The sequence below is a fragment of the Canis aureus genome, chromosome 7, assembly GCF_053574225.1.
Source record: "Canis aureus isolate CA01 chromosome 7, VMU_Caureus_v.1.0, whole genome shotgun sequence".
Taxonomy (NCBI): domain Eukaryota; kingdom Metazoa; phylum Chordata; class Mammalia; order Carnivora; family Canidae; genus Canis; species Canis aureus.
In genome coordinates, this window is record NC_135617.1 from 51,567,785 (window position 1) to 51,593,431 (window position 25,647).

Sequence of the window (25,647 nt, forward strand, 5' to 3'; positions counted from 1 at the left end):
AAATTACCATCCTGGCAATACAGAATAAGTAATGTATTTGAGAGTGAAAGAAAAATGGGTGGTCATATGCTTAGAATTTCTAGACCAGTTTAATAGACCTACAGAGGGACCCCTGGGTGGCGCAGCGGTTTAGCGCCTGCCTTCGGCCCAGGGTGCGATCCTAGAGACCTGGGATCGAATCCCACGTCAGGCTCCCGGTGCATGGAGCCTGCTTCTCCCTCTGCCCCCCCCCCCCTCTCTGTGATGTGACTATCATAAATAAATAAAAATTTAAAAAAGACCTACAGAAATACAGATTCCCCCCCCCAAGAGAAAGTAGAGCGTCCTTATGAAACCTTGTAACCCAAAATGCTGTAAATCAAAGAAGCAATTACCATTAATATAGAAAAAATCTTGAGTGCTCTGAGACCCCAAAAATAACCTTGGATTTTTTTGATACCTTCGGACATATCTTGCTATCAGATGCACAAAATAAAGTCCAGATGCTCACTGACACAGTTCAGAACTCTGCCTACTTGAGGCCTACTTGAGGCAGAACTCTGCCTACTTGAGGCTGGGTGTGGTTCCCAGGGCAGGGACTTGGTGGCACCCTCTCACTGCTTGGGTGCCCAACGTCTCTATAAGGGCTCTATAAAGGCATTATTTTTGCCTTTTTTCGTTTTTCAGTTAGCAAAAACAAATACCCCACTTCCTGAAAGTTATGGCACTTTTCTTTTATGAAAGACCTACATTAGTTTGTATTTCACTAACAGAAATCCAAAGAGGATTTTTGCTTTTATGGGGGGGAAAAAGGCAGTTACATCCTAATGTAGGCCTTTGCAATAGGCCACTTGTTTTTACCAAACTTTTGGAAAACAGGGAACGCTCTACACCAATTCCACTAATGAGAGATTTTAATAGGAGCACTGTGCTTTCAGATAACAGAAACCTATGCTAATGTAGGTCTTTCATACAAATAAAGTGGCTTGGCCGGAATTTTTAAAAAGAGGATAGCTGTATTGCTTTAAAACTGGAAAGGACTTTTTCTCCTCCTATATTTCCAAATGATGAAACTAAAGCCCAGAGACAGATATTTCAAATGTCTTTATTTGTATTATTTCTAAGAGGGAAAATTTAAGACTGTTCTAAAAAGGGTGGTGCCCCTTGGGAAGGGGGACAAGAAGGAGGTCATAATGCTGGGGGTGGTTGGTCAGCAAAGGTGTCTCTAAGAAGATAGCACTTGAGACCCACAGGAGCCAGCTATTTGAAGGGCTGAAGTAAAATCTGCCCAAGCCCAAGCCCAGAGAAGTACTTGTTGTCAAGGCCCTCTCTTGGTTGTTAGAGAAATAAATGGAAGCATGGCCACAACATGGTGGGGAAAAGGGAGGTTTAAAAAGGAGGCAGCATCGCTGAAGACTGACCCTAATGCTCTTGGTGACAGGTGTTGGATTTTTTTGCTCAGTGTGAGCCACTTGAAAGTTTCAAGGGAGGGGATTGAGTAGATCTGCTTGGTGCAGGAACCCAAGACCACTCAATGGCAGAATTAGGTAGTGGTCTGTCCTACAAGCTTTCACTTTTGACGGAGACCAGTAGTACCTGGAACAAATGCCAAATGAAATATTTTGGTGAAATGCTACTGCCTTTCCCATGAGTGACACATTCTGGTATTCTCTATTTCAAAATTTTTAATGTAATGTTGATTACAGCCTACTTCAGCCCACTACAAGGTTTGTAAGTAGCATTTGGAAAACACCTCAAAGACCCTATTCTGCCTCAATAAACTTACTCCTGCCCACGGACTAGAAAATGATAGCCAAAAGCATCTGAGTGGTGCTGTGTACTTACTGTTTTAGGCAGTTGACATGTAGTTATATGTGCTCCTTCCCAGAAACTGATAGACTCCAAAGCCTGCCCCCCACCCCCCCCCCATGCACCGGCTCCCAAAAAAGCAGGAGGGAAAGCGCTCTGCAACAGTTTCCATGGGCTCCAGCCCAGGATGAGGTTGAAGGTGGAAAGAAAGAGGAAGATATGTTCGTGATAAAGGAAGTAGGCTTTTTGTTTGAGTGAAAATATAAATGTCTCAGAGCCACAGATGCTTAAGTATTTATCGTTACCAGATGGCCTGTGATTCCCTTCTAGTTGAAATGCCAGCATCCTTTCAAAACTAAAATACTGACTATGCTTGGTGAACTTCTCGGTCTGCAGGACACATGCTAACAGGTTTAGTAATGTGACCGCAGCCTTCCCAGCTAATCTTCTGCTGGCAGTGGAGCCCTGTGAAAAGGCAGACATGGATGAGCCTTTTCTATGAAAATCAGGCTGACCTCACTTGATAGTTATGCAGTCTATGCCAGGCTCGGCTCAGGGCAGCAGGTAGTGGGCCAGAATCCGGAGCTTTGACTTACCTCTTTAACATGAACTTCAAATATGGCAGGAAAGAGGTTTATATTAACAGGAGTCTCCCATCTTTCCACCTCCCGAATTAAGGTTAGAATTGCTCTCTCAGTGGGATCTGCCCAAACTCCAGGTGTCACTCCTAAGGAGGAGCCCTGATGCTACCTCTATGAGACCTGACTATGAAAGAGTATCTGCTCAGATTCTTTTGATGGTGGAATAGAACCTTAAACCAGAGGTGTTGAATCCCTGACCCCCATCCTGCCCCTGCCTTGTGGGAGGGAGGAACAGGGTGGCCTTCTGGGCACAATAGTCGTTGCTTTGGAAGTGGAATTTCTCTGTTTTAGCATTGGCTCTCATTTAGTCTCTTTAGAAAGCATGATTTTTTAAAACCTCTTTGTTTGGTGGGTTAGTCTACCCCTAATTCCTAAAAACTAAAATGCCAAATTTCTCCCTGTTTCTCAGGCAGTCCTTGAATTTAGGCCAACCTAACTTATAAACATACATTAAAGGAATGTGGTTGTTCTCTTGCTTTCCCAGCTCTGAGTGCATTCAGGCAGAGCTCTGTGTACCACCGTGGAGAGTGGGTGTTCTCTCCAGCAACAGCTGGCCCCCTGCTAACCCAAAGCTCAGTCACACCTAGTAGAAGCCACCTCTGAGGTTCTTGATGCAGACCTCCAACACTGAGCACTGCAAAGCAGTTGGTCCAAAGCAGCCTCTATCTGGATGGGGACCAGGATACTTCCTTTTTTGTCAGCCACATGGTGACCAGGACCCTGGCAGAGGAATATGTTCACAGAAAAGAGCCAAAGAATTCACTTGTCCTTAGAACCCAGAAGTGATAGAACTAAAGTACAGATGTTCTGAGGTAAATAAAAACTATATTTGCAATATTGTTCAGGAGGAATTGTGTTTTGGTTTAGGTTTAGGATGGTTTTAATTGCTGAATGCCTGTGTTAAATTGGTGGCCGTAGTTACCACTGGTAATTCTACTTGGTGGAACTACCTTTTGTGTGGTTAATTTATGTGAGAAGACTGGTTGGGTTCTGCTAGATTTGATTAGAAAGAAAGTAGGAATGCCTTAACATGGTCTTTATAACCATCAGAACATTAAAATTGACATGCTTAAAGTGTAGTGATATGGCTAAAGAAAAAAAAATCTGAATGTAGATTCAGGGGCCCAAAAAATAGAGGTCTCATGCTATTAATAGCACGTGAAAGCAGATTTACTTTCAAGGATTTCCTATGTAATTAATATACCCAGGTACAATTCTAGCGTTGTGGTTTCTTCCGGGTTTTAGTCCGGTGTGGTCCAACACACTCTCTGTAGTAATAGAAATATTTGCTCTACTTGGTAGGTTGTAGCCACTAATCCAAGTGCCTAGTGGGACTTGGGAACTGGATTTTTAATTTTAGTTAAATCTAAATCTGAATAGTCACATGTGATTAGTATCTACTAGAACAGACAATGTGAGGTTTTTTCTTTAGTGAAAGGTGTCATTGTTTCTCATTTTCCCTGTAGCTCCTATTTTCTTTCCTCCTTTTAAAGTCTTAAATTTTTTCACTTAGGCTTCATATTACTAATCTTGGCATGTGAAAATTTTTTCTCTGTGTGGGCCAAGATCATGATTCAAGGAAGTTACTTCACGGAATCATACAGGAAATTCACTGATGTTATGTATTGTTAAAATTGAGATTAACCTATTATAAATAAAAATCAGCCTGCTCTGTAAGCTGAAGTAACAGAAGACCAGGTCAGGGCAAGGCCACATTTATTTTGGTTTCTAAAAGTGTAAACTTCCCTAGAGCACTCCCTGTGTAATTTGGTGATATGAAATGACCTTTCATAGTAGGAGAGAAAGTCAAAATACATAAAATATTATAAGAATTTGATACAGCTTTAGACTAAACTACTAAAGTATTTGGGGGAACATAGGGCAGTTTTATATATCAGCAGTTTAAAACATCACCACATACATAGCTATACAAAAGCATGTGTGTTACAGTTTGTACTTTGTAGTTAGTAGTCTACCAAAAGTGCTCAGACATTACCACATAAAACAGTGGATTTGATGTTGGCAATGCCATTAGATGTGTCTAACCTGGGAGTCCACCTTAAATTCTGAGCCACATGAAGTTTCATTATGTTTGTATTAGAACTTCTTGTTCACGTTGATTCACTATCAAGCACAGCTCTTTTGGTCTCATCATTTGGGTCTTCCCTATTGAAGTACAGGTGCTTACAAAAATAAACATCACTGCAGCTAGCACCTCTTTGGGTGCTCTAAGTTTGGGTATCATGCTAGGTAAGGAAATGAATGCCATCCAGCTGGGTGGTTGACAGTGCCCAAAAATATTGGTCATTTGTATTTTGCCATGTAATAAAACAGTCTTCTGGACAGAAGGCATGGCCACTAGCTTTAAGACAGCTTCTAATCTAGAGAAGGACTGTTGTGGTGTGATCTCTATGGGGTGAGCTCAGTTTATCTGCATCTCTGACCAGCCAGACATGTGATTATCCTGCAGTCAGAATGGTGGTTGGGGAAAGCACAGGAATCCTCTGAGGAGTTGAAACATAGTAGACACTTCCCATTGGCCTGTCCCTTTCCTCCAGAAAGACTTCTGATCCCCTAGACTGGGTCACTTCCTCCTATTACATATGCACAGCTCCACTTGGTCATCTGGAGCACTCACCCAGATCATTTTGCTCTATTGTGTTGTTGGCAGTGACTCTAACAGCAATGGAAGCTTGAGAACAGGAGCCACACCTGTGTGACTCTTCACCAGATTGCCAGCACCCACCCAACACTGGGCCTCACTGAGTGGATGAAAGGGCAGAGGAGTAAGGGCGGAGAGCAAGACCATGGGTTTTGGTACTGATTGGCCATGAACTCTAACTAGAACCTTAACCCTCAAGTAACTGTAGACTTAGAGTTAGTGTGAAGGGAAAAACTGGGTCTTTGAGAAGCAACAGGTAGTTCTAGCAGGAGTCAAGACTACTGCTTGGGCCACTGGAAAAATGCCAACAGTGGAGCAGAGGAGCTGGCCCAGAGCCCCAAATTTTGAATTTCGGTGGGATGGCTGGAAAGAAAAGAATTTCTCAAAGTATAATCTCCCTAAATAGAGAACTGCCTATAACTGCTTCTGAGCCCTATAGAACTATATTACTTGCCTAATTAAGTACCATTTTTACCTCCAGGGAGTAGAAATGTAAACATTCATTTGTATTTTATAAAATGTCTAACCTTTCCTCAAATTCTTTAAGATTTTATTTATTCATGAGAGAGAGAGGCAGAGACACAGGCAGAACCAGAAGCAGGCTCCTCACAAGGAGCCCGAAGTGGGAGTCGATCCTGGATCCTGGGATCACACCCTGAGCCAAAGGCAAGTGCTCAACCGCTGAGCCGCCCAGGTGTCCCACTTTCCTCAAATTCTAAGCTCCTTGAAACTCTTACCTTCATGGGAGAGTATTAAAAAAAAAAAAAAAAAAAAGTACAAAGGAAATTTATTTTCAACTAGTGGTAAATGCCATTTAAAGACAACATAAATCCTGAAAAATTTATTTTGACATTAATGGTTACTCTTGTTATCTTGAATTCTGATGCCATGAGTATTTCACAGTCTACTATTCAGCATTGTCCTGAGTACTTACATCACCCTCAATTAAGATGCTTTACTTTTATTGGGCTAATTTCAGGTGAACATAAAGTACCTCATGCTTGTGTAAACCTGCACTGAATGACTAGTAGATTGTGTTCAGGCTGTTCCTAGCAGCACTATATAACACATAGCCTACATAATAGTCTTTTGAATGGGCCTTTGTCTTTGATTCAACAGCTCCAAGATATTAGTGGCTTTTTACCCTAGTGGGATAGAATTTAGCCTTATTAGCAATGAAATCTAATTATATTTCTGAATTATTTATAGAAAAAGTAGTACACATTTTAAAATGAGGGTCTCTCACAGTGGCCAGTTATTTTTATTGTGTCTGTTGTCTCCCCCCCCCCCCCATTTAAAAAGATAACTGATGGGGGTACCATATAGCAGTGTCCCTAAGTTACATTTAGGGAGTTGAAATCTATGTACCAAGAAGAGAGCCCAGTGGCTATTTTTGCTACTTCCAAATACTATACTGATTATGCAGATTTGAAGTAGTCACTCTGCAGTCTGCTTATAATACCTTCAGGTTTGTGTGTGTGTGCAGCCTACGTAGATGTGGCTGTAACTCTGAATACATGGCTCGCATACTATTTGAAGTTAGGAAGCTGGTATGGTTTAATCCTTGAAATCTGTTGTGTTCAGAAGGGCCTCTATATCCTTTTTTTTTTTTTTTTTCCTCTCATCCTTTGGATGCAAAAAAGGAAGTTTAAGATGGGGAGAATATCCATATATGATTAAAAAAAAAAAAAAACACTGTGGCTTTAGGTATTCTACATGGGGAAAGCATTGTCTTAATGTGTCACTTTATTATCACTTAGTAGCCAGTTCACTGAACCAAACACCATGTTGGCTCTAGTTTGGCCATGTTAGGAAAGACTGAGTTGATTTTTTTTTTTTTTTTTAATGCCTGTGTGATCTAGAATTAGAAATAAACATTAATGAATTGAGGCGGGTGGGGGGAAGGGTTTAAAAAGATAACAAAAAAGCCAAGAGCTAAAAGAATCATCCTGAGCACAGAGGCAGAAAAATCAGTGGCTGTGAGGGATGATTACTTCAGAACACCTTACATTTGAGTCTGAAAAATGCTCAGGAAGGTTTTTTTGTTTTTTGTTTTTTGTTTTTTTAATTTATTTATCATGAGAGAGACAGGCAAAGGCACAGGCAGAGGGAGAAGCAGGCTTCATGCAGGGAGCCTCAATCCCAGGTCCCCAGGATCACACCCTGGGCTGAAGGCGGTGCTAAACCTCTGAGCCACCCAGGCTGCCTGCTCAGGGAGTTCTTAAGGCTTCTAACTGAACTTTCATTTTATCCAAAAGTAAGTCCCACATTTATGGTTTTTGTCTCTTTGGGTAAATATTCTGATGTTTGTTTCATTTGCTTAATGAGATCATGGGTGATTATTTTTTAATTAAGGAGAGTTTGGTTTATAAACACTTTAAATGTCATCTGTTTGGCTGATATTTAAAACTCAGGCTGAGTTTGAGCTTCTTCTGTCTGCCCTTCTCATCCTTCCAACGCGTGGCCTCAGAATGACTTTGAAAACTAAGGGTTTCAATTATTTCAAAACTAGAAAACCAACCAGAGTTATTACACTCTAATTTATATAAGTGGTAAAAGAAATCTTGCTCATTTTGATCAGATAAATAATGGGAACCCGGTAAGCTAGGAAGTATCTCTTTGTCTTGCAGGAAACATGCTATCTGGTTAGGAAGATAATGCAGATAATTGATGATGCCCTGCAGATGTGTTGGGAGCTGGTGATTAGAGGAAATACTGAAGTAGAAAGATTGCTCCTGAGAAAGTTAGCAAGGTGTCATAGAACCAGAAGCTCTGTCCTGGGCCAAAGAGATAGGCTAAGACATCTGTTTACTTATTTATTTTTAAGGCATCTGTTTAAATTTGTAACTGTAACTGCTGTGTCTCAGCTTCTATGATGTCAGGTCCACTTCAATAAATGGAGGCATAATCAATTTATGAGATTTTTCAGCCAGTATCATATCCTATCCCTGCCTCATGTAGCTTATAATGATTTTTTTAAAAGCTTATCACACTACTCATGAAGATTGGCATCCTCTAGCAGCGAGGTGTGCTGTGCCTTGAGGCCAGGCAGACTAGGCTCCCATCCTTGCCCTGACACTTGTGGCCTTGGGTGGCTTACTCAGCCTCTTGGAACAGCTTTGCACGTCTGTAAAATAGGTGATCATGCCTACTTCGAATGATGGAATTGAGAATTAGGATCCATATATTGAAAATTCACAGCATACCCTTTCTCATGCTTATTTAAAAGTAAACTTGTTTCTTAGGATATTTTTATATATCCATCCTGAGACTCAATAAAGTTTCCTTTTCCATCAGCTCTTAGCTATTCAGGAGTCTTAGCTCTGGATGGAGAAGCTATCTGAAAAACTGTAGTTAAATTTAGGAGCAATTCCAGATTCTACAGCCCACAGTTTTCAGGCATTTGACATTGAGTGATTGTACAAATGCACTACTATATCCCATTTCTGGTTCATGTAGCTAACCAAGTAGTCTTTACCTATTTCTTGAACTGAAAAATTCTAATAGAAGAGCAAGAGTGGGAACTTAAACTCATCAGTAAGACAGCTATCTAAGTTCAGTCTGCTATAACATATACCACAGACTAGGTGGCTTAAACAACAGACAACTAGACCTCGTGGATCTGGAGGTTGGGAAGTTCAAGGTCAAAGGTGGTGAGATACTTATTTCCAGATAAGGGCCCTCTTCCTGGCTTAGAAATGGCTGCCTTCTTGCTGTGTCCTCACACGGTGGGAAGAGAGATCATCTTTTTCATTTCTTCTTATAAGGGCACTAATCCCACCCTATTGGGGAATAAGAGCTTCAGCATACAAATTTGGGAGAGTGGGGCACAAACATTCAGTCCATAACAACTGATAAAAGTTAGTTGAAAGTTCCATTTTTGTTGTTTAAACCTAGCAGGCAATTTCCTACGGTTACTATTTTTAAATTTTTAAAAGTTCTATTTTACAGAAAGTGAGCATAAGTGGGGGCTTGAGGGGAATGGCAGGCAGAGGGAGAAGCAGGCTCCCCTCAGAGCAGGGAGCCTGGTTTGGGGCTCAATCTCAAGATGCTGGGATTGTGAACTGAGCTCCACCCAGGTGCCCCACTTTTCCCCTTTATAATCACATTTCTTAGCTAAGGTGCAAAACAGCCTCTTGTTGAACATTACTGTGTCTGGTAATGGATGGCTGACTGAAATGCCTTCCAAGACTAGGCAGGTGCACATAAGTAAGAAATAGGTCACTGCAGACCAGACCACTTCCTCTTAGAGGAGAGCAGCTCATACCCTACCCAGTAGGATTGGGCTTCTGGGTATTTATTTATAAGGCTCTAATCTGGATTTGCATGTAAAATGTCAGATAGATACTAGATTTTTTTTTTTTTTTTAAGCCAAACAAAATACTTCTGCTAACTGATCTGCCTTATGGGGCACCGGGTTATCACCTTTCCTCTTCTGTCTCAGTATCTTCTCCGAAGGGTACTCTAAAGTGTTTGCCTGAATGATCTGATTCCATACCTTTTCACTTATGTATGGATGTTTTATTTCAGCCATAAATTGTGATTCATAGTCTTCATTATTTACACCAACTATCATGATTTAAAGCATGTGATTTCAGGGAAAACAAAAAGGCTCTATTTGTACTTTGTCCAGAAAAAGTCTTACTTTTGTATTTAACTCCTGATATTTATCAGAATTCCACCAGGTATTGTTACAAATGCACTAGTGCACCCAGCATTGTAAATTGTATATGGTTTCAGAGTGGGGAAGTTGTCTTAAGTTACTTTTGAAAAACCAAAATTAAATTGTTGAAACTCCTAAAATAACTTCTCCATACTGGTGTGTTTATGATTATGATTTAACTCTCCACCAGGGAGACTTTTAATGGGATTTAATATCCCACCAGTAAAAAACAATAATCTATTATGACAATATTCCCAGTTAACCACTTTCATAAACTTACAGTAAGCCATTTGAGGAAATAAATTTTAAAGTGCAACTTCTTTTTCTAATTGTAGTGTACAGAATTTTAGCTTTGTACTTCAAAAGTATTTCAGTCTGTCAAAATAGGCATCTTGACTTTGGGATATTAAGTGAGAGCAGGAGGAAAAAGTAATTAAGGAAAGAAGTTCTGGTCCTCAAACAGTGGCACTATTGACTGATCATTTTCTCCCGTATTTCCTGTTATGCAAAAGAACACTCATTGTGTGCCATGTAGTGTGAGCAAATGTACTTTCTTGAGTTTTGTGGGTCCTTTCCAACCTTCACATTTCCCTGCCTTCTCTTGAAGGTTGCACTGAACATGGTCTGGAAGGTTAATCTTTCTTTTACTTTCAATAGGTGGAGTACATGTTGGTGTCTTTTGATCATGAAAATAAAAAAGTCCGGTTGGTCCTGTCTGGAGAGGAAGTTCTTGAAACTCTACAAGAAAAGGGGGAAAGGACAAACCCAAAGTAAGCTGCTATATCAGAGGGTTGTCTTAGTGTTTCTGAACCTGCTTGAACTACTGAAATAGAATCTTTGCTCAGATGTATAGGAGGCTGGATGGCATTGTGGCTGAGAGCACAGGCTCTGGTCCCCCTACTTCAGAGCTGGGTATAACTGTGGGCAAGTTAGCTTCCCTGTGCCTGTTTTCTCATCTGTAAAATGGGGATAATAATGCCTCCAGTGTAGGATGTTGACATTTTAAATACACTAATGTATTTAAGCACTTAGAACTATAAACTCAGTATAAAGCCTGCTTACTACTAAATGTTTAAAAAAAAAAAAAAAGAAAGAAAAAAAAAAAAAAAAAAACATGGACAAAGTGTTTTTGAGATCCCAAACCATGGTTGCAGATAAAACTTGCAAGTGAGTTTGTTGGGCTAGCAGGATTTTTGAAAGATTTCTTTTAAAGTAGACAAAGAGATAAAGGTACTTTCCAGTTCCATCTTTCTATTCCCTCAATTTTGGAAGGCAGCATTTGGATTTGGAGGCCCAGCAGTATGAACTGAAAGAGCCCTTTTGGCCTCTTCTCCCTTCTCACAAAGTGAACTAGCTTTGTCTTGAACAATGAGTTCCCTCGGTGTGGTTTTCAGTTGCTTACAAATATTTTGCACCCTGTACTCCTAACCCTCTCACAGTTGAAGAGCTCTGGAGAATTACCAGCCTTTGGGAACTGTAAAGGAGTTCTTAGCATCATTTATATGGAATGGTGTTTAAATTTTTTGAAGTGACTTTTTAAAGACTTCTAAAAATTGAGTAGACAGCTAGACAGCAGCAAAATATGATGGACTGGAATTGTTTCCTCCACTGTAGCCATCCTACCCTGTGGAGACCAGAGTATGGCAGTTACATGATTGAAGGCACACCTGGACAGCCATACGGTGGAACCATGTCTGAGTTCAACACAGTCGAAGACAACATGAGGAAACGCCGGAAGGAAGCAACTTCTCTATTAGGAGAAAATCAGGCTCTCTGTACAATAACTTCATTTCCCAGGTTAGTTTCTATATTAACATGCCCCAGCAGATAGTTCAGAGCTTTGGGTTATATAAAGAGCAGATCATGACCCAAGCATTTAGTTCTCATACCTCATGGACAGTTCATACTTCATGCTGTGTTGGATGGAATCTGTAACGTTAGAGCTGCAGACAAAAATCATGTGCCAGTTTCAGCAGGAGGTGGTGGGGGGTGGGATGGGGAACACTATGGTGAGAGCATTCATCTGGCCTCAGTGGACAAGACCGTAAGGACCACCATGACTGCTAGCATTGTGGCAGCATCCACCCCAGCCTGGGGTGGAGGGAGCAGTGGATCTGCCAAGCACTTCTGACCCTGTAAGGAGGAGCTGAGTCTGATGATTATCAGGTGCTCTTCTCTGACTCTCAGAGTTGCTTCCCCATGCCTCTTTCCCCACTGGTGAATGGTGGTATTGGTAGCTGATTGGAGGGTCACGTGATAGAGGGCTGGTATCAGTGCTCCCAGTCTGCAACTGATACATCCTAACTATGAAGGGGGCGGGGGGTCGTCATTAGGCCATGTTTGAGTCTTGGGTTGAAACGGAAATTTACAGTTTGTTATCAAATCTAGTCATAGCTGAAAGTTTATAAAAGTAAATACAAAGTAAACCTTAAATAGTGAAGCTATGCTCTTAGTTTAGAATGAGGTACATAAATATCATACAACTATACATTAGTAGCTCTGCACACAAATGCAATTCTACCAAATTGTAAATCTGCTTTATCTGTGCTAGATGTCTATCATTGTGGCAAAGTATGCTTACTTCCTCAAGGTTCAGAAGACCTTTGGGGATTGATATCCATAGACTGAAACATTTAGAACTATTTTGATGCCCTATTTTTTTTTTCTGTTAAATGTCCATAATGAACACAGGCATTCAGAGTCCTATTGCTGGTTTTGGAAGGACACTTGGAATTTTCTTTTTAAAAATCTTCAGTGTAACATCTAAATAGTTGAAACCCTACTTAAACAACTCAAACATTTAGAGATAGAGCTCTTATTTTCTGTGATTCCTTCATTCCATTATGCAGGTCACTCTTCTCCCCTGCCAGAAGAAAAACCCCAGCTGGATGAGGGTGGACAGGTTTGCTTGGAAGAGAATTGGCATAGTCCTTTGCCCTAGTGTTTTAAGGAGGAGGTAAAAAGAAATCGTGACTCTGCCATTCACTCAGTTACTGGAGTGCCTGCTCCATGCCAGATCCATGCAATGTGGGGACGCAGCCCCACATTGAATGCAAACAGGCACCGTCTTTGCGTATGTGGAGACTGAGTGATTAGATACCCACAGATCCAGGTGATACAAAGTTGAGGAAGTGCTGTGAGGAAGAGATGTGGAGCAGAGAGTGGGACATGGTTGTCAGGTGGATTCTGCAAGGTGGGGAGGATGATTGATGTACAGAGCCCTGGTAGGAATTGACTAAGAGGGAGGAGGAGAGGGACAGCTTACGGAGAGGAGACAGAGTGGCAGTCATTCCAGGATGAATGAGGAGAGTGTGGAGCTTCATGAGAACCGGAAGAAGACTGGCCAGTGGGACCAGGATGCTGAGAAGGAAACGGAAGCTGGGGAAGGGGACGCTGGGCAAGTAGTTGGTGGGCCAGATCATGTTAACCAAGAATTTAAGTTGCTATCCTAAAAGCAGTAGGAATTAATATAAAGGGTGAGTTGAGACAGAGGAGTAAATTTATTCTAAAAAATTAAAAATATATATATATTTTTTGATGGGAGGGTATTTTTGGACTTGTAAACAAAATAATTCAGTTGGAGAAGCCTCACCTTCTAGCAGCAGTAAATGATAAGGAAAGTTTTGATTTGGGGTCAAGAGAGAAAGGGTCAAGAGAGAAAGGAAAGAGAGAAAGAGAGAAATTTGGTTTCTTAAGTATAAACTATAATTTATTTAGCCTCTATAAAGAGGCCAAACTATCATGGAGCTGTAATGCAAAACAGTGGCCAAGTGAATATCTAAATTTAAATTAATCAAACTTAAGTGGAAATTTTAGTTCCTCAGTCACTAGCCTCAATTCAAGTGCTCACTAGCCGCATGTATTGGACACACTGGTTTTGGACAGGGTAGACATGAAACATTCCCATTGTTGCAGAAGGTTTTGTTGGATGCTGCTGGTCTGGAAAATAAGCAGTACTGTGAAAATCTGAGGATCTGAGTTCTGATTACTTTGTCCTGCCAAACACCTTTTGTTTTTCCTTCCATTCAGTTTAATTCTGGTTGGCTCAAAATTCCCAAGATCAAAGTTTGCCACTCTACAGGACTTCCCCTAAGTTTGCAGGCTCATAGTAAATAATGCACACAGCTGCAAGAATTCTTAGGAACCCTCATTATAGCTGGAAACTGTTTTCCAGATAAGATCAGCAAATTCCGTTGTTGTTCACAAGGCGGATATGGGCAGCCAATAGGCACTTTATTTTATAAAAGGTAGGGGCTGAACATAAGGCATGGGTAGTCTTGGCTCTTAAGCCAAAAGTTTCCTACCACTGATCTAAAGCCCTGACAAGAGCCTCCCTTGTTTTGCATTCATGAACTTTGTAGGTCTTCGTCCTCTCTCACAGCACACTTAACAATGACTTTAAAATTCTTAATTTGAAGTGCTGGATGTGGAATTTGAGCTTTACATTTAAGGAAAAATACAGAGCTTCCTTTTTCTGTGTTGGAATTAAAGCTCATCATTTGGTCAAGTAAGATAATAGAGTTGGGTGTCGGACATCAGAGGGAGATCTCGGGTAGACAGGGACACCTGTTAGAGACACAACGTAATTGAAGGATTCCTGAGGTGACCTGTAAAGGCAAAAGGCAGGAAAGCCCTTCACTATATGAATAAAGCTTATCAACAGGTTGAGGGCAGTAGGGGTGTGCAGGGGTCAAAAGAGATGAAAGCTAGTAAAGGAAGACCGTCAGATGCTGTGTAGGGGGAACCTGTAACCTATGACAATTGATGTGACCCAGCTGAGGGACTTCTGTGCTGTTGATCCTTGCTATTAAATCGAGATGGATAGGACATGAAGAAGCACTCTGAAGATCCCGAGTGGATGGAGGGTCTCTGATAGTCACTAATGGGCAGCAATCACAAAAGATGTTGGTGAGGAAGACCCAAGTACAAGGGGGAGTTTGTAAAGCACAGTATTGACACAGAAGTCATGTGCTAGATTCCCTGTAGGGGGGGAAACCAGACAGGCATGGGTGGCTCTAAACAGGTGGAGTGATGGCAAGACATAATTAACTTTTGAAAATAAATCCTACCTACTTAGTTCTTCAATTTGTTGTAGATTAGGCTGTCCTGGGTTCACGCTGCCAGAATTCAAACCCAATCCAGTTGAAGGAGGAGCTTCCAAGTCCCTCTTCTTTCCTGATGAAGCCATAAACAAGCACCCCCGCTTCAGGTGAGTATGACTCTGCATTTAAATGTAGATGTCCCTCACTCTTAGCCCTGCCTGCTGAAAGTAAGGTGCTCCTTCTCAGAATTCTCATTGAGCACTTACAGAATTTAGGCTTCTTTTGTAATTAACCAGAGAAGCCAGCAGGATATATACATGTGACTGCTTGATTGGGGCTTATTAGAGCCCAGCTCGACATGCCCATCTTACAAGTCATCTTAAAGTCATTGGTTTAGCTGCTGTTGTCTTTAGTGTATAGAATTTTCAGCCCTAGTTCTATAAACACCTATTTGGGGAAGTTTTCTCTTCGTCATTCCTACTTTTTCTCCCCTTCTCTAAGTGATCTCATCCTACTCAATAAACCTTCATAATAAAACAAAATATGAAAAAAAAAAATATGTACAGCTCTTTACCTTCTGTTCTATTGACTTCTAGTTCTGAGTTTGCAGTTTCATTCCTGGGTTTTAAAGTGGCGTCATGGCCCACACCAGTCTGATCTTGCTTTTTGTATCTTGAGTCTCCTCTGTCATCCTAAACCTAGGCTCCTGACCTGCAGGTGGAGACTTTGGGACTTGTCAGTGTTCATTCCTTTAACAGGTCTGCACACCTGCTAAATGCAGTCTTTGGAGGGAAACAGATTTATAGGTGTAGTTCCCAACTTCAAATGTTATAATGTGTCAAGGGGGAAATAGATTCAGCTGTAAGAAAAGCTAAGATTATGCTGGATGCCAAAAGGTAGATGCACCAGAGACCCTCCTTGGAGAAAGGATGCTTCTGACTGAGGGGATCCCAGCAGGCATGTGAAAGAGGTGGTCTGCTAGCTGAGTCAACATCACCATTATCCACTAGGAACATGTCACCCCACCCCCAGATACAGTTTTAAATTTTCTAACAGTCGGGACTGTGGGCCACCAGGGTCGGTGAAGGATCTCAAGATGGCTGGGCGAAAACTTGCTCTAAAAACCATTGACTGGGTAGCTTTTGGGGAGATCATACCCCGAAACCAGAAGGCCATTGCCAACTCCCTGAAATCCTGGAATGAGATGCTTACCTCCAGGTTGGCTACTCTTCCTGAGAAACCACCTGCTATCGACTGGGCTTACTACGAGGCCAATGTGGCAAAGGCTGTCTTGGTAGATGACTTTGAGAAGAAGTTTAATGCCCTGAAGGTTCCTGTGCCAGAGGATAAAAACACTGTCCAGGTGGATGCTGAGGAAAAGAAGATGTGAAAAGCTGTGCTGAGTTTTTGTTCCTCTCAAAGGCCAGGATTGAAGAATATGAAAAAGAGCTGGAGAAGATGAACATAATTCATTTGATCAGATGACTATTGAGGACCTGAATGAAGTCTTCCCAGAAACCAAATTAGACAAGAAGTAGTATCCTATTGGCCTCACAAGCCAATTGAAAATTTATTTTTTTTTAAAATTTTTTTTTTTTATTTATTTATGATAGTCAGAGAGAGAGAGAGAGAGGCAGAGACACAGGCAGAGGGAGAAGCAGGCTCCATGCACCGGGAGCCCGACGTGGGATTCGATCCTGGGTCTCCAGGATCGCGCCCTGGGCCAAAGGCAGGCGCCAAACCACTGCGCCACCCAGGGATCCCCAATTGAAAATTTATAAACTTGAGTTGAGGAGAAAGCCCCGGCCCTCATATTATAAACGTTGGACATTAAAAATAATGATATGGAAAAAAATAAAAAATAAATTTTCTGACAGTCACATGGGATCCCTGGGTGGCGCAGCGGTTTAGCGCCTGCCTTTGGCCCAGGGCGCGATCCTGGAGACCCGGGATCGAATCCCACATCGGGCTCCCGGTGCATGGAGCCTGCTTCTCCCTCTGCCTATGTCTCTGCCTCTCTCTCTCTCTCTGTGTGACTATCATAAATTAAAAAAAAAAAAAAAATTAAAAAAAAAAAACGTAAAGATGGATTAAGGAACATATTACAAAATTTAAGTCCAATTTATCCAAAATTATTTCAACATGTGGTTAATATTTTAAAATTAGTGGTAGGGCATTTTATTTTTGTATTTTATAGCCTTCAAAATCTGGTGTATATATTATCCTCACAGCATATTTTAATTAAGATTAGCCCCATTTTAAGTGCACAGCAGCCACAGTGTGCCTGTTGGCTTCTGGATTAGACACTGGGTCTAGAGAATGGGTTTTAATGCTGCTGATTTAGGGGGACAGTAACAAGGTATTGGGGCTCCAGAGATGCCTAGGAAAAGGGAGTATTAAATTAAAGCTTGAAGTTTTTGAAGTAGACATGGGGAGTGTTAGAAATAGATGGTGAGACCAGACCATGGCAGAAACTGGGATTTGATTTGAGAAGTTACAGGGAACTGGGGTATCCAAGGTTGAAAAGGGAAGAGAGGGGGTCCCTGGGTTGCTCAGTGGTTTAGCGCCTGCCTTTGGCCCGGGGGGTGATCCTGGGGTCCCGGGGTCGAGTCCCACATTGGGCTCCCTGCATGGAGCCTGCTTCTCCCTCTGCCTGTGTTTCTGCCTCAATCTGTGTCTCGTGAATAAATAAAATCTTTAAAAAAATAGAGAATGGTAATCTGAAGCAAGCAGCAGAGGAAGTGGTAAAAATGCAAAGCCTTCTCACAGAAAATTGCCTCAGAATATCTTGATCCACATAAATACTCTGTAGGATTGCCTCAGAGAATTAGTTTGAGGTAGGATTTCATTCTATTTACTTGTATATGATCAAATTCTTTTACATGGCAATTCTTAAATGACTGATTTATGACGTTTGATTGTCTGTTTCAGTACCCTAACAAGAAATATCCGACATAGGAGAGGAGAAAAAGTTGTCATCAATGTACCAAGTAAGTCCACAGCAAGGTGGTAGAGTGGGAGAGGCACCTGGGGAATTGTTGTTTAATCCTTAAATCTTACCCTTGTCTTTTTTTTTTTTTTTTTAATTTAATCCTACAGTATTTAAGGACAAGAATACACCGTCTCCGTTTATAGAAACGTTTCCTGAGGATGAGGAGGCAGCCAAGGCTTCTAAGCCTGATCATATTTACATGGATGCCATGGGATTTGGGATGGGCAATTGCTGTCTTCAGGTATTGTTTCAATCACACACAGAGGCAGAGTACCCTCATCCATTTCTACTTGCTACTTTTCAAATAAACATGCATTTTTTTACAATCACATTGTAATCAGGTTGAAATGAAAGCAAAGTGTGCCTTTCTGAAAACTGGTGATTTTAGTAAATTCATTGGTAACTATCTCTTGATAGAAAATTCACAGAATCTCCAGTTCAGTACAAAGATAAATGGTCACTAATTCACTTACAGTGTGAGATATTCCATGATCTGTCTCTGTTCTTTCTAGTGATGGACAGGCCTAGAACATGTAACATTCAGATCTGTTTCTGAAAATGAACTCTGGGTGTGCTCTAGTGACTTTGTGATCCAAGGAAAGGATTGTTTGGACTTTAAGTTTTCATATTCAGGCAAGGCCATCTAGTGGTATGAAAAGAAATGTTCAGCAGCTCATATTTGCCTTGTCCCGGCTAAGTCTCACACAGAAGGTAGTACAGCCTTTCTCTTTTCCTTGCTTAAAACTTTCTGTGGATCTAACCAGATGGCTGGTGTCCCAGGCAGGGATTGTGCCCAAGCTCACTTAGGATCTGGGTGGGTGGGCACAGGACCCACCTGGCAGCAGTGGGTAAAGCGCTCAGGCTGCAGCTGTTCCCCCTCTGGGATTTGGGTAGCTCCCCTCAATTCTTTTTGTCTTGATTTTCTCCTTAGTTAACTGGAAGGTTTATACTAAGTTCCCATCTAGGTCTGACTCTAAGCCAATACGTACTTTGTTTCTGTTGTTGTTTCAACAGAAGTGCTTGTTTTAACCTTTCATTTGCTTAAAGTCATGTGAGAACAGGAGTACAAGTTGCAAAAAAAAAAGAGTACAAGTTGCATAAAGTATAAATTGAAAATTTCAGATTAAAAGAGAGGCCACTTGTTATTGACCAAGGAGATTGTATCCAGTTCTGATTACTTCAGAAGATTAGAAATGGTGTCCTTTAGAGGCCTGGAGTGGTGTGAAGCTTGGCCCCCCACGTGAGTCCCTGGACCTCCCAACTACCTGCTCTCCAACCCAGAGGCCAAAAAACTCAGCATTTCCATCACCCCAGACAGCTACAGCATTAGATACATGCCTTCTTGGGCGTAAAGCTCTGATGTGCTTATTTTTACAACTATAAAAGTGAAAATTGAATGTCAGGGTCAGATTTTTCCATGCTAAAATGTGTTTACATAACCATAATTTTTTTTCTAGTTTTCCTGACTTACATAGGCAGTATAAAATGTGCGTCTTCCAAACAGGCCAGTAAGTTTTCTTACAAATGATCACATTTCATAAAGTGACTTTTACCTGCATATCTGCTTCCCTATCTTAATTAGAAATCTTTCTAAAAAGAACCATCAAGCTCTAGAACTTACAATTTTAAAGCCATGCACTGTATCAGTGCAATGGGAGTACTGATTGCCTTTTCTTGGTTTAATATTAAACTAGGGTACCTTGCCAGGGACAGCACAGTTACTTCATTCTGAAGGGGGATAGTCTTTCCCTTGAAACACTGTACAAATAAATGTGTTCTAACGGTGGGTAGTTAAAAATTATTACCTGTAGATACAGTTTTTCATCCAAATTTAAGCTTTGTCATAGGTTTAGAATTAAGTTGTTTTTTCTCAGTAGCACGTCCAAGACCCTAATTTGAACATTCCACCTAAAAAATGATCCACACAGGGACATCTGGGTGGCTCAATGGTTAAGCGTCTGCCTTTGACTGAGGGTGTGATTCCAGGATTGGTTCCCACATCAGACTCCTGGAGGGAGCCTGCTTTTCCCTCTGCCTGTGTCTCTGCCTGCCTGTCTCTGTCTGTCTCTCATGAATAAATCTTTAAAAAAAAAAAAAATCCACACAGATCATGTAAAGTGTGTGGGAAATGAGATGAATTCTACACATCACCACAAAAACACCCTGTGTCTCTCAAGTGGAGAACTAGAAACTGCTTGTAAAAGTGAAGCAGAAAAAGTTTTAAAGTAATTTAAGTTAATGGAAAACTTAACTGTACAAAACAAGAAGTGACATAACTCCACTCAAATCTTGACTCTTGGGGCGTTTTTTTAGGAATCATTTAGTAAGTTTGTTACCTTGTGATAGGTTTTCTCCAAGAAAATCAGGTGGCTTCAAACTGGATTCTAGGTAAATTTTAGATTAGACATTTAGATTTCTAACATCTATTTTTCATACTTCCTTTTTCTCCCCCCCCCCCTGTGTCCTAGCAACGCAGTTTCTCTTATGAGATATACCCTAAAAGGACACCAGAATTTATATATTCATACTTTAAGGTATAGAAACTCCCCACCCCCCACACTGCCAGCCATTAACAACAGTCCTGTCCTATTTGGAGATATATTAGCTCTAGAACACTGAAGCCAGTTACTAAATATATTTAAAATAACTAAGTTACTTCACTGTTGTTAACTATGGAATTCCAGGTGTGAATTTTCATAAGCATACTTTTTTCCAGGATTTGCCTGTGAATTGTATATCTTAGGCTATCTACGGGAAGCCAATCAAAAAAAATTAAAAAGAGAAAACACTTAACATTGTATCTATTTAAAAACAACACACAGGCTAAAATGCTTAAGAGTATTTAAAAAAAAAAGACTCTAAGAGGTGCATGTTCAAAAGAATTCAGCAGTCAAAACACTTGGGGAACATTGAGATATTCTTAATCTGTCTGATTTTGGCCTGTAGAATCACTGTTTTTCAAGTATCTCACCACCATTTTATAAAACTTATCTTTGCCCCTATGTTCTCTTCTTTAGCTCCCTCTCTCCAAGATATGCTAATTATTTGATAAATATTTATTAAACACTAAGGCAGTGTCAGATACTCTCCACATTTGGAATAGAGCGTAGCAAGATGGATCACTGCCCTCCTGAAGCTTACATTTTAGGTTGGGGGGCGGGGGTGGGGGGGCGGTGTCCCAGCAGAGAAGTGTGTAAGTACTTGGCTTAATGCTCTCCCCTCCCCCCACCCTCTTTCCTCTTTCCATTTTATCCTTACCCTTGCACAAGCGGATTTCTGAGTTCCCACCTCTTTGCAGAAACTGCCTTGTTTTGGTGAAGAATGTTAATCTCTTATCTTAACCTTTGGTGTTCTTATTCCTTAAAGTATAGGATACAGTTTCTCTCTGTTGAATTAATTTGTAATGGCTAGTTAATTGCCAGTACATTTCAATTAAAATATAGCATTGAATCAGCAACAGAAATTATAGCAAGTTGTCTAAATAGTCTGTAGTTACCACACTGACATGAATATAATTCTGCAGGTAGATGGTGAGTCTCCCAACAGAAGTTCTCTGTTTAAAAAAGGAAACTTGAGGCCTGGCTAAAGCTACGGGAAATAACAGGTTGAGATTATAATACTAAACGTTAGCTCAGCTACTCTTTCAGGGATTAAGCCCTTAAGTTATTTCCTGCACCAACACTAAGTTCAAAATGTCATTATTGAGTAACAGAGGACATGAAAACTGTTCCCTGTTTGTGGTTAATACAATATGCTAACACAGCCAGGATTTGTGTTCCTAGTCCCTTCCATTGCCCCACCCCAAGGCAGGAAGCACTTTTTTGGTTTCTTTTGGGTAATTGTTTTTAGAACATCTGTAGTAAAGAATGATTTGATCTAACTCTACAATGTTCTACTTACCTTCTCGTGCAGGCTTCCCGGGTGATCCTGCCCATCTTCAGAATGTTGTCTGAGCCTACTCCCTAAATACTTTCCTATCTCAGACTTTTCCTTCTGAACTTCAGCCCTGGAGACCCAGCCACTCAAAGGGCTGCTTTATCTGCTCCTTTCCTTTGTACACTCATCGTGTCCTGGTGCCCCTACTCACTGCACGTCCCAGGAACACCCAAGCCAAACCCTAAGTCACACCTTCGTTCTCTATACCTAGTCACCCCCAGTGGCTGCTGCTTTGACTTTAGTTTACCTCCTCCCACAGCCCTCCTGTGTTACATCCTTCTCATCTGCAGTATTTTAACTGTTATACCTTCCTCCAGTCTCACCCTGTCCCAAGCTATTCCTTATACTTGGCTACCAGTGAACTTTGGAACCCATCATAAGTATCTCTATCCTTCTGAACCAAAATTTGTTTCCCTCTTGAACTAACTGAAGAGCATGGGATGCTGTGGAGGGAAATGAGCCAGCAGAAGAGATGATGCCTTGCTGAACTATTTACTTAGTGCCTTCCTTGCCTTTCCTGATATTTCAGTTGTATTTAACTTAGGAAATGGTTGTTTACATTAGTTGTGAACACGATCCAATGCCATTTTTTGACAAAATTTGCCCAAGGCAACTTTTCAACAAAATTCCTGTGTTAAGCGTTAGCCGTGGAGTGACCATTGCACACCATGCCCTCTCTCCTCCCCAGCCATCCTCCTCCTTAGACTTTGCTCCTAGGGGAGGACGTTGATGATTTGTCATTAATCACTTGTTGTTCTTAAACAGGTAACGTTCCAAGCCTGCAGCATATCTGAGGCCAGATCCCTTTATGATCAGTTGGCCACTATCTGTCCAATTGTTGTAAGTAGAAATGACCTCTTATTTTAAAGACCTCTTAGTAGAGAGTGCTTGCACCACATTTGCTATGTGCTATTTAAGTCCAATTAAGACTTTATTCAGAAATGAACATAAGTAGTACGTATTTAGAGGTGTAATGGACTAAGACTTAAAGCTGTAGAAGTTTACTGTTGCTAGTAAGAGACTTGCATGTTAACGTGTCAAGTTTGAGCAGAGCAGACCTTCTTCCATCCTTCCCATTCTCACGTGACAGAGGGGATGATTTAAATGAATCCCATCCAGGGACTTGAGTCCCTTCTGTGTCTTTCATTATGAAAAAGCAGGCACAGTCAGAGGAGTAGAACTATAGGGCTTGCCCAAACAGATTCTAGACCAGAGATAACTGCAAGGTACTTTTCTCAGCATGTAAGTGACACTGAATCTGCAGGTGCTGACTCTTGTTTGTTTTTAGATGGCTTTGAGCGCTGCGTCTCCTTTTTACCGAGGCTATGTGTCAGACATTGATTGTCGCTGGGGAGTGATTTCTGCATCTGTAGATGATAGAACTCGGGAGGAGAGAGGACTGGAGGTGGGAGTGATTTTCCTTAATACCCTTTTTTTAAATCGAGTTAAATGGGGTTATTGTAACTACTTACAATGTTGAAGTCTTTCTTAAATTTTTATCTGGAGTGAGTTAAGTCACATGTGGTAGGAAATTCACAAGTTATAAACCTATCTTTGGTGTCATGGTGTTTGTTTTTGGGTGAATATGGGGAAAATGATTTGGTTTGGGTGAGGAGTTTTTATCTTGTTGAAATCTTTTTCATCATTTTCTAAAACTTAGTGGTGCTTCCCCCCCCCCCCCCAATATTTTGGAAGGAAGTGCCTATGGGTTGTTGTTACCAAAAGGCTTTTTGTCACTACGTGAGTGCTTTGTATATGATGCTTTCTGCTGCAGAATCTGTTGTCAAAGATTATTTTGCCCCATGTAAGGGTTAGCTTTGCCTAATAAGGATAGGTAGTGCCTCTTGTTTGCATGTTGAATGGTGACTGTACCATTCATACATTGATGTATCTCTCCAACCTGGAGTGTGCATCAAAACAACCTGTGGAAACATTTAAATGTAGACACCAAGGCCCATTTTAGATCTAATAAACAAGTACCTCCAGAACTGGGACCTGGACAGGATTTTTAAATGAGCTCCTTCAAGTGCCTCTGATGTTCTCAGCAGGGGCTGTACTACCACTGCTCTGGTCTTCATGTGAGTGTTCATAAATTGTTGGACATGTGGCCTAAGAAGAATTAAACTTAAAAGGAGAAATTATTTTAATGACTTTGTTGTACGTGGATTTTGTTTTCAACCTTGGCATTTATGTACCTAGCCTAGTAAGAATGAAGGCAATTTGCTTTTTTGTAAAAAAATAAAATGAAACAAATCTAAATCCTATCAGAGAACAGCTACTTAAATTAGTTCCTTTTTTTTTTTTTTTAAGTTTTCCCAATTAACTTTTCTGGATCTTAAGGGTGGACATTTATATATAATTATTACATAAAAAAATAAGCATTTAATAGAGGTAGTTGGGGCATTATCTTATTTCCAGAGCATTTTTATATGGCATTCATTTGTATTTTTTTCAATTTTAGCCACTGAAGAATAATAACTATAGGATCAGTAAATCTCGCTATGATTCGATAGACAGTTACTTATCTGAGTGTGGTGAGAAATACAATGACATCGACTTGACAATAGATAAAGAAATCTACGAACAACTGCTGCAGGAAGGTGAGCAGCCACTCCTTTTCTCTAAATTTGATTGTATGTCTGTAGTTCTCCAGCACTCTTTAGAACTTTCTGCTGACTTCTGGTCTTGTTTCTACTTTTAGTGTGAGGTCTCTTTTATATGAGAGTGCTTCTTCTAAAGTTTCAAATTCCAAGTAGTTGGGAGATCTTGACTTTTAGCAAAGGAACTTACTTTGGAAGTCTGTCTCTAGGTCTACACCAGTGTCCTGCCAGGCATTGTGTGAATAGCAAATTAAACCCCTGGCACTTCCTCAGGGTCTGTAGGATAAAACCCTGGGTGACACATGGACACTGAACAAACCAGCCATTTCCTAAGTTTCTAGATGCCCTGTCTTCAAACTTGTGGAGCTGTCCTGTTTTCTTACTGGACATAAGTGAAGCCTGCAGCTTTGACGTGAATCTGGTGTAACCTCTCAACAGGCATTGATCGTCTCCTGGCCCAGCATGTTGCTCACCTCTTCATTAGAGACCCACTGACTTTGTTTGAAGAGAAAATACACTTGGATGATGCCAATGAATCTGACCATTTCGAGGTATCTCCTCTGTTTGAAATGCATTTCACTTCATTAACCAAGATGTTAGTGTACCTGTGAGCAGTTAGTGATAGGAGAACTCTCCTGTGCCTTTCATTGTCTGATGCAATAAAGAATTAAGAAATTTTAAATTGATGTAAAGTACTTTTATTTTTATGATTCTAATTAGTTCTGTCTCTGATTCTGCATTTTTTCAGTATTTTCTCTTGCATGCGTAAAGGTGAAAAATTCAAACATGCTGCATTTAAAAAAAAAAAAAAAAGCCTCAATTATTGCTGTGCTGCCAGCATATCACCCAACTTTTGTTAAATGCTTGTTTGTTTTCCCAGCAGGTCACACACCAAGGAAATCTTAAATTATACCTTTTTGCATTTGTAAACTCAAAAGTATTTGGTATCAACAGTGAATAACCTTCCCTTAGTAACTATCAAACAATCTTACTGTTTTCCTAGATGTGTGGAAAGTTGATTTTTCTGCTTTTTTACTCTAGAATATCCAGTCCACAAATTGGCAGACGATGAGATTTAAGCCCCCTCCTCCAAACTCTGATATTGGATGGAGAGTAGAATTCCGACCCATGGAGGTAAGATGCACATCAGCAGGAAATGATTCCAGCATGCCTGTCATCTGCCCATTACCCTTTTAATGCTCTTCTCAGAGGCTCTTTAAATACAGATCACATATATGTGTGATAAAAGCAAATCCAAAAGCTAAGGATTGATTTCTGAGAATTGACAGAGGGCTTCTGAGCCCCACATGGCAAAGTAGGAAC

The 25,647-nt window shown here is 40.8% G+C and overlaps 1 protein-coding gene across 1 annotated transcript in view; it reads left to right on the plus strand.

Annotated features, from left to right (window-relative positions):
• Positions 1-25,647, plus strand: part of GCLC (glutamate-cysteine ligase catalytic subunit) — a 48,399-nt gene that overhangs the window by 11,478 nt on the left and 11,274 nt on the right. The window contains exons 2-11 of the mRNA XM_077903641.1: positions 10,412-10,524; positions 11,369-11,551; positions 14,850-14,963; positions 17,728-17,786; positions 17,896-18,029; positions 22,490-22,564; positions 23,013-23,129; positions 24,186-24,324; positions 24,763-24,875; positions 25,366-25,458. Coding sequence (XP_077759767.1) covers positions 10,412-10,524; positions 11,369-11,551; positions 14,850-14,963; positions 17,728-17,786; positions 17,896-18,029; positions 22,490-22,564; positions 23,013-23,129; positions 24,186-24,324; positions 24,763-24,875; positions 25,366-25,458 — 1,140 coding nt within the window. The remainder of the gene's footprint in view (positions 1-10,411; positions 10,525-11,368; positions 11,552-14,849; positions 14,964-17,727; positions 17,787-17,895; positions 18,030-22,489; positions 22,565-23,012; positions 23,130-24,185; positions 24,325-24,762; positions 24,876-25,365; positions 25,459-25,647) is intronic.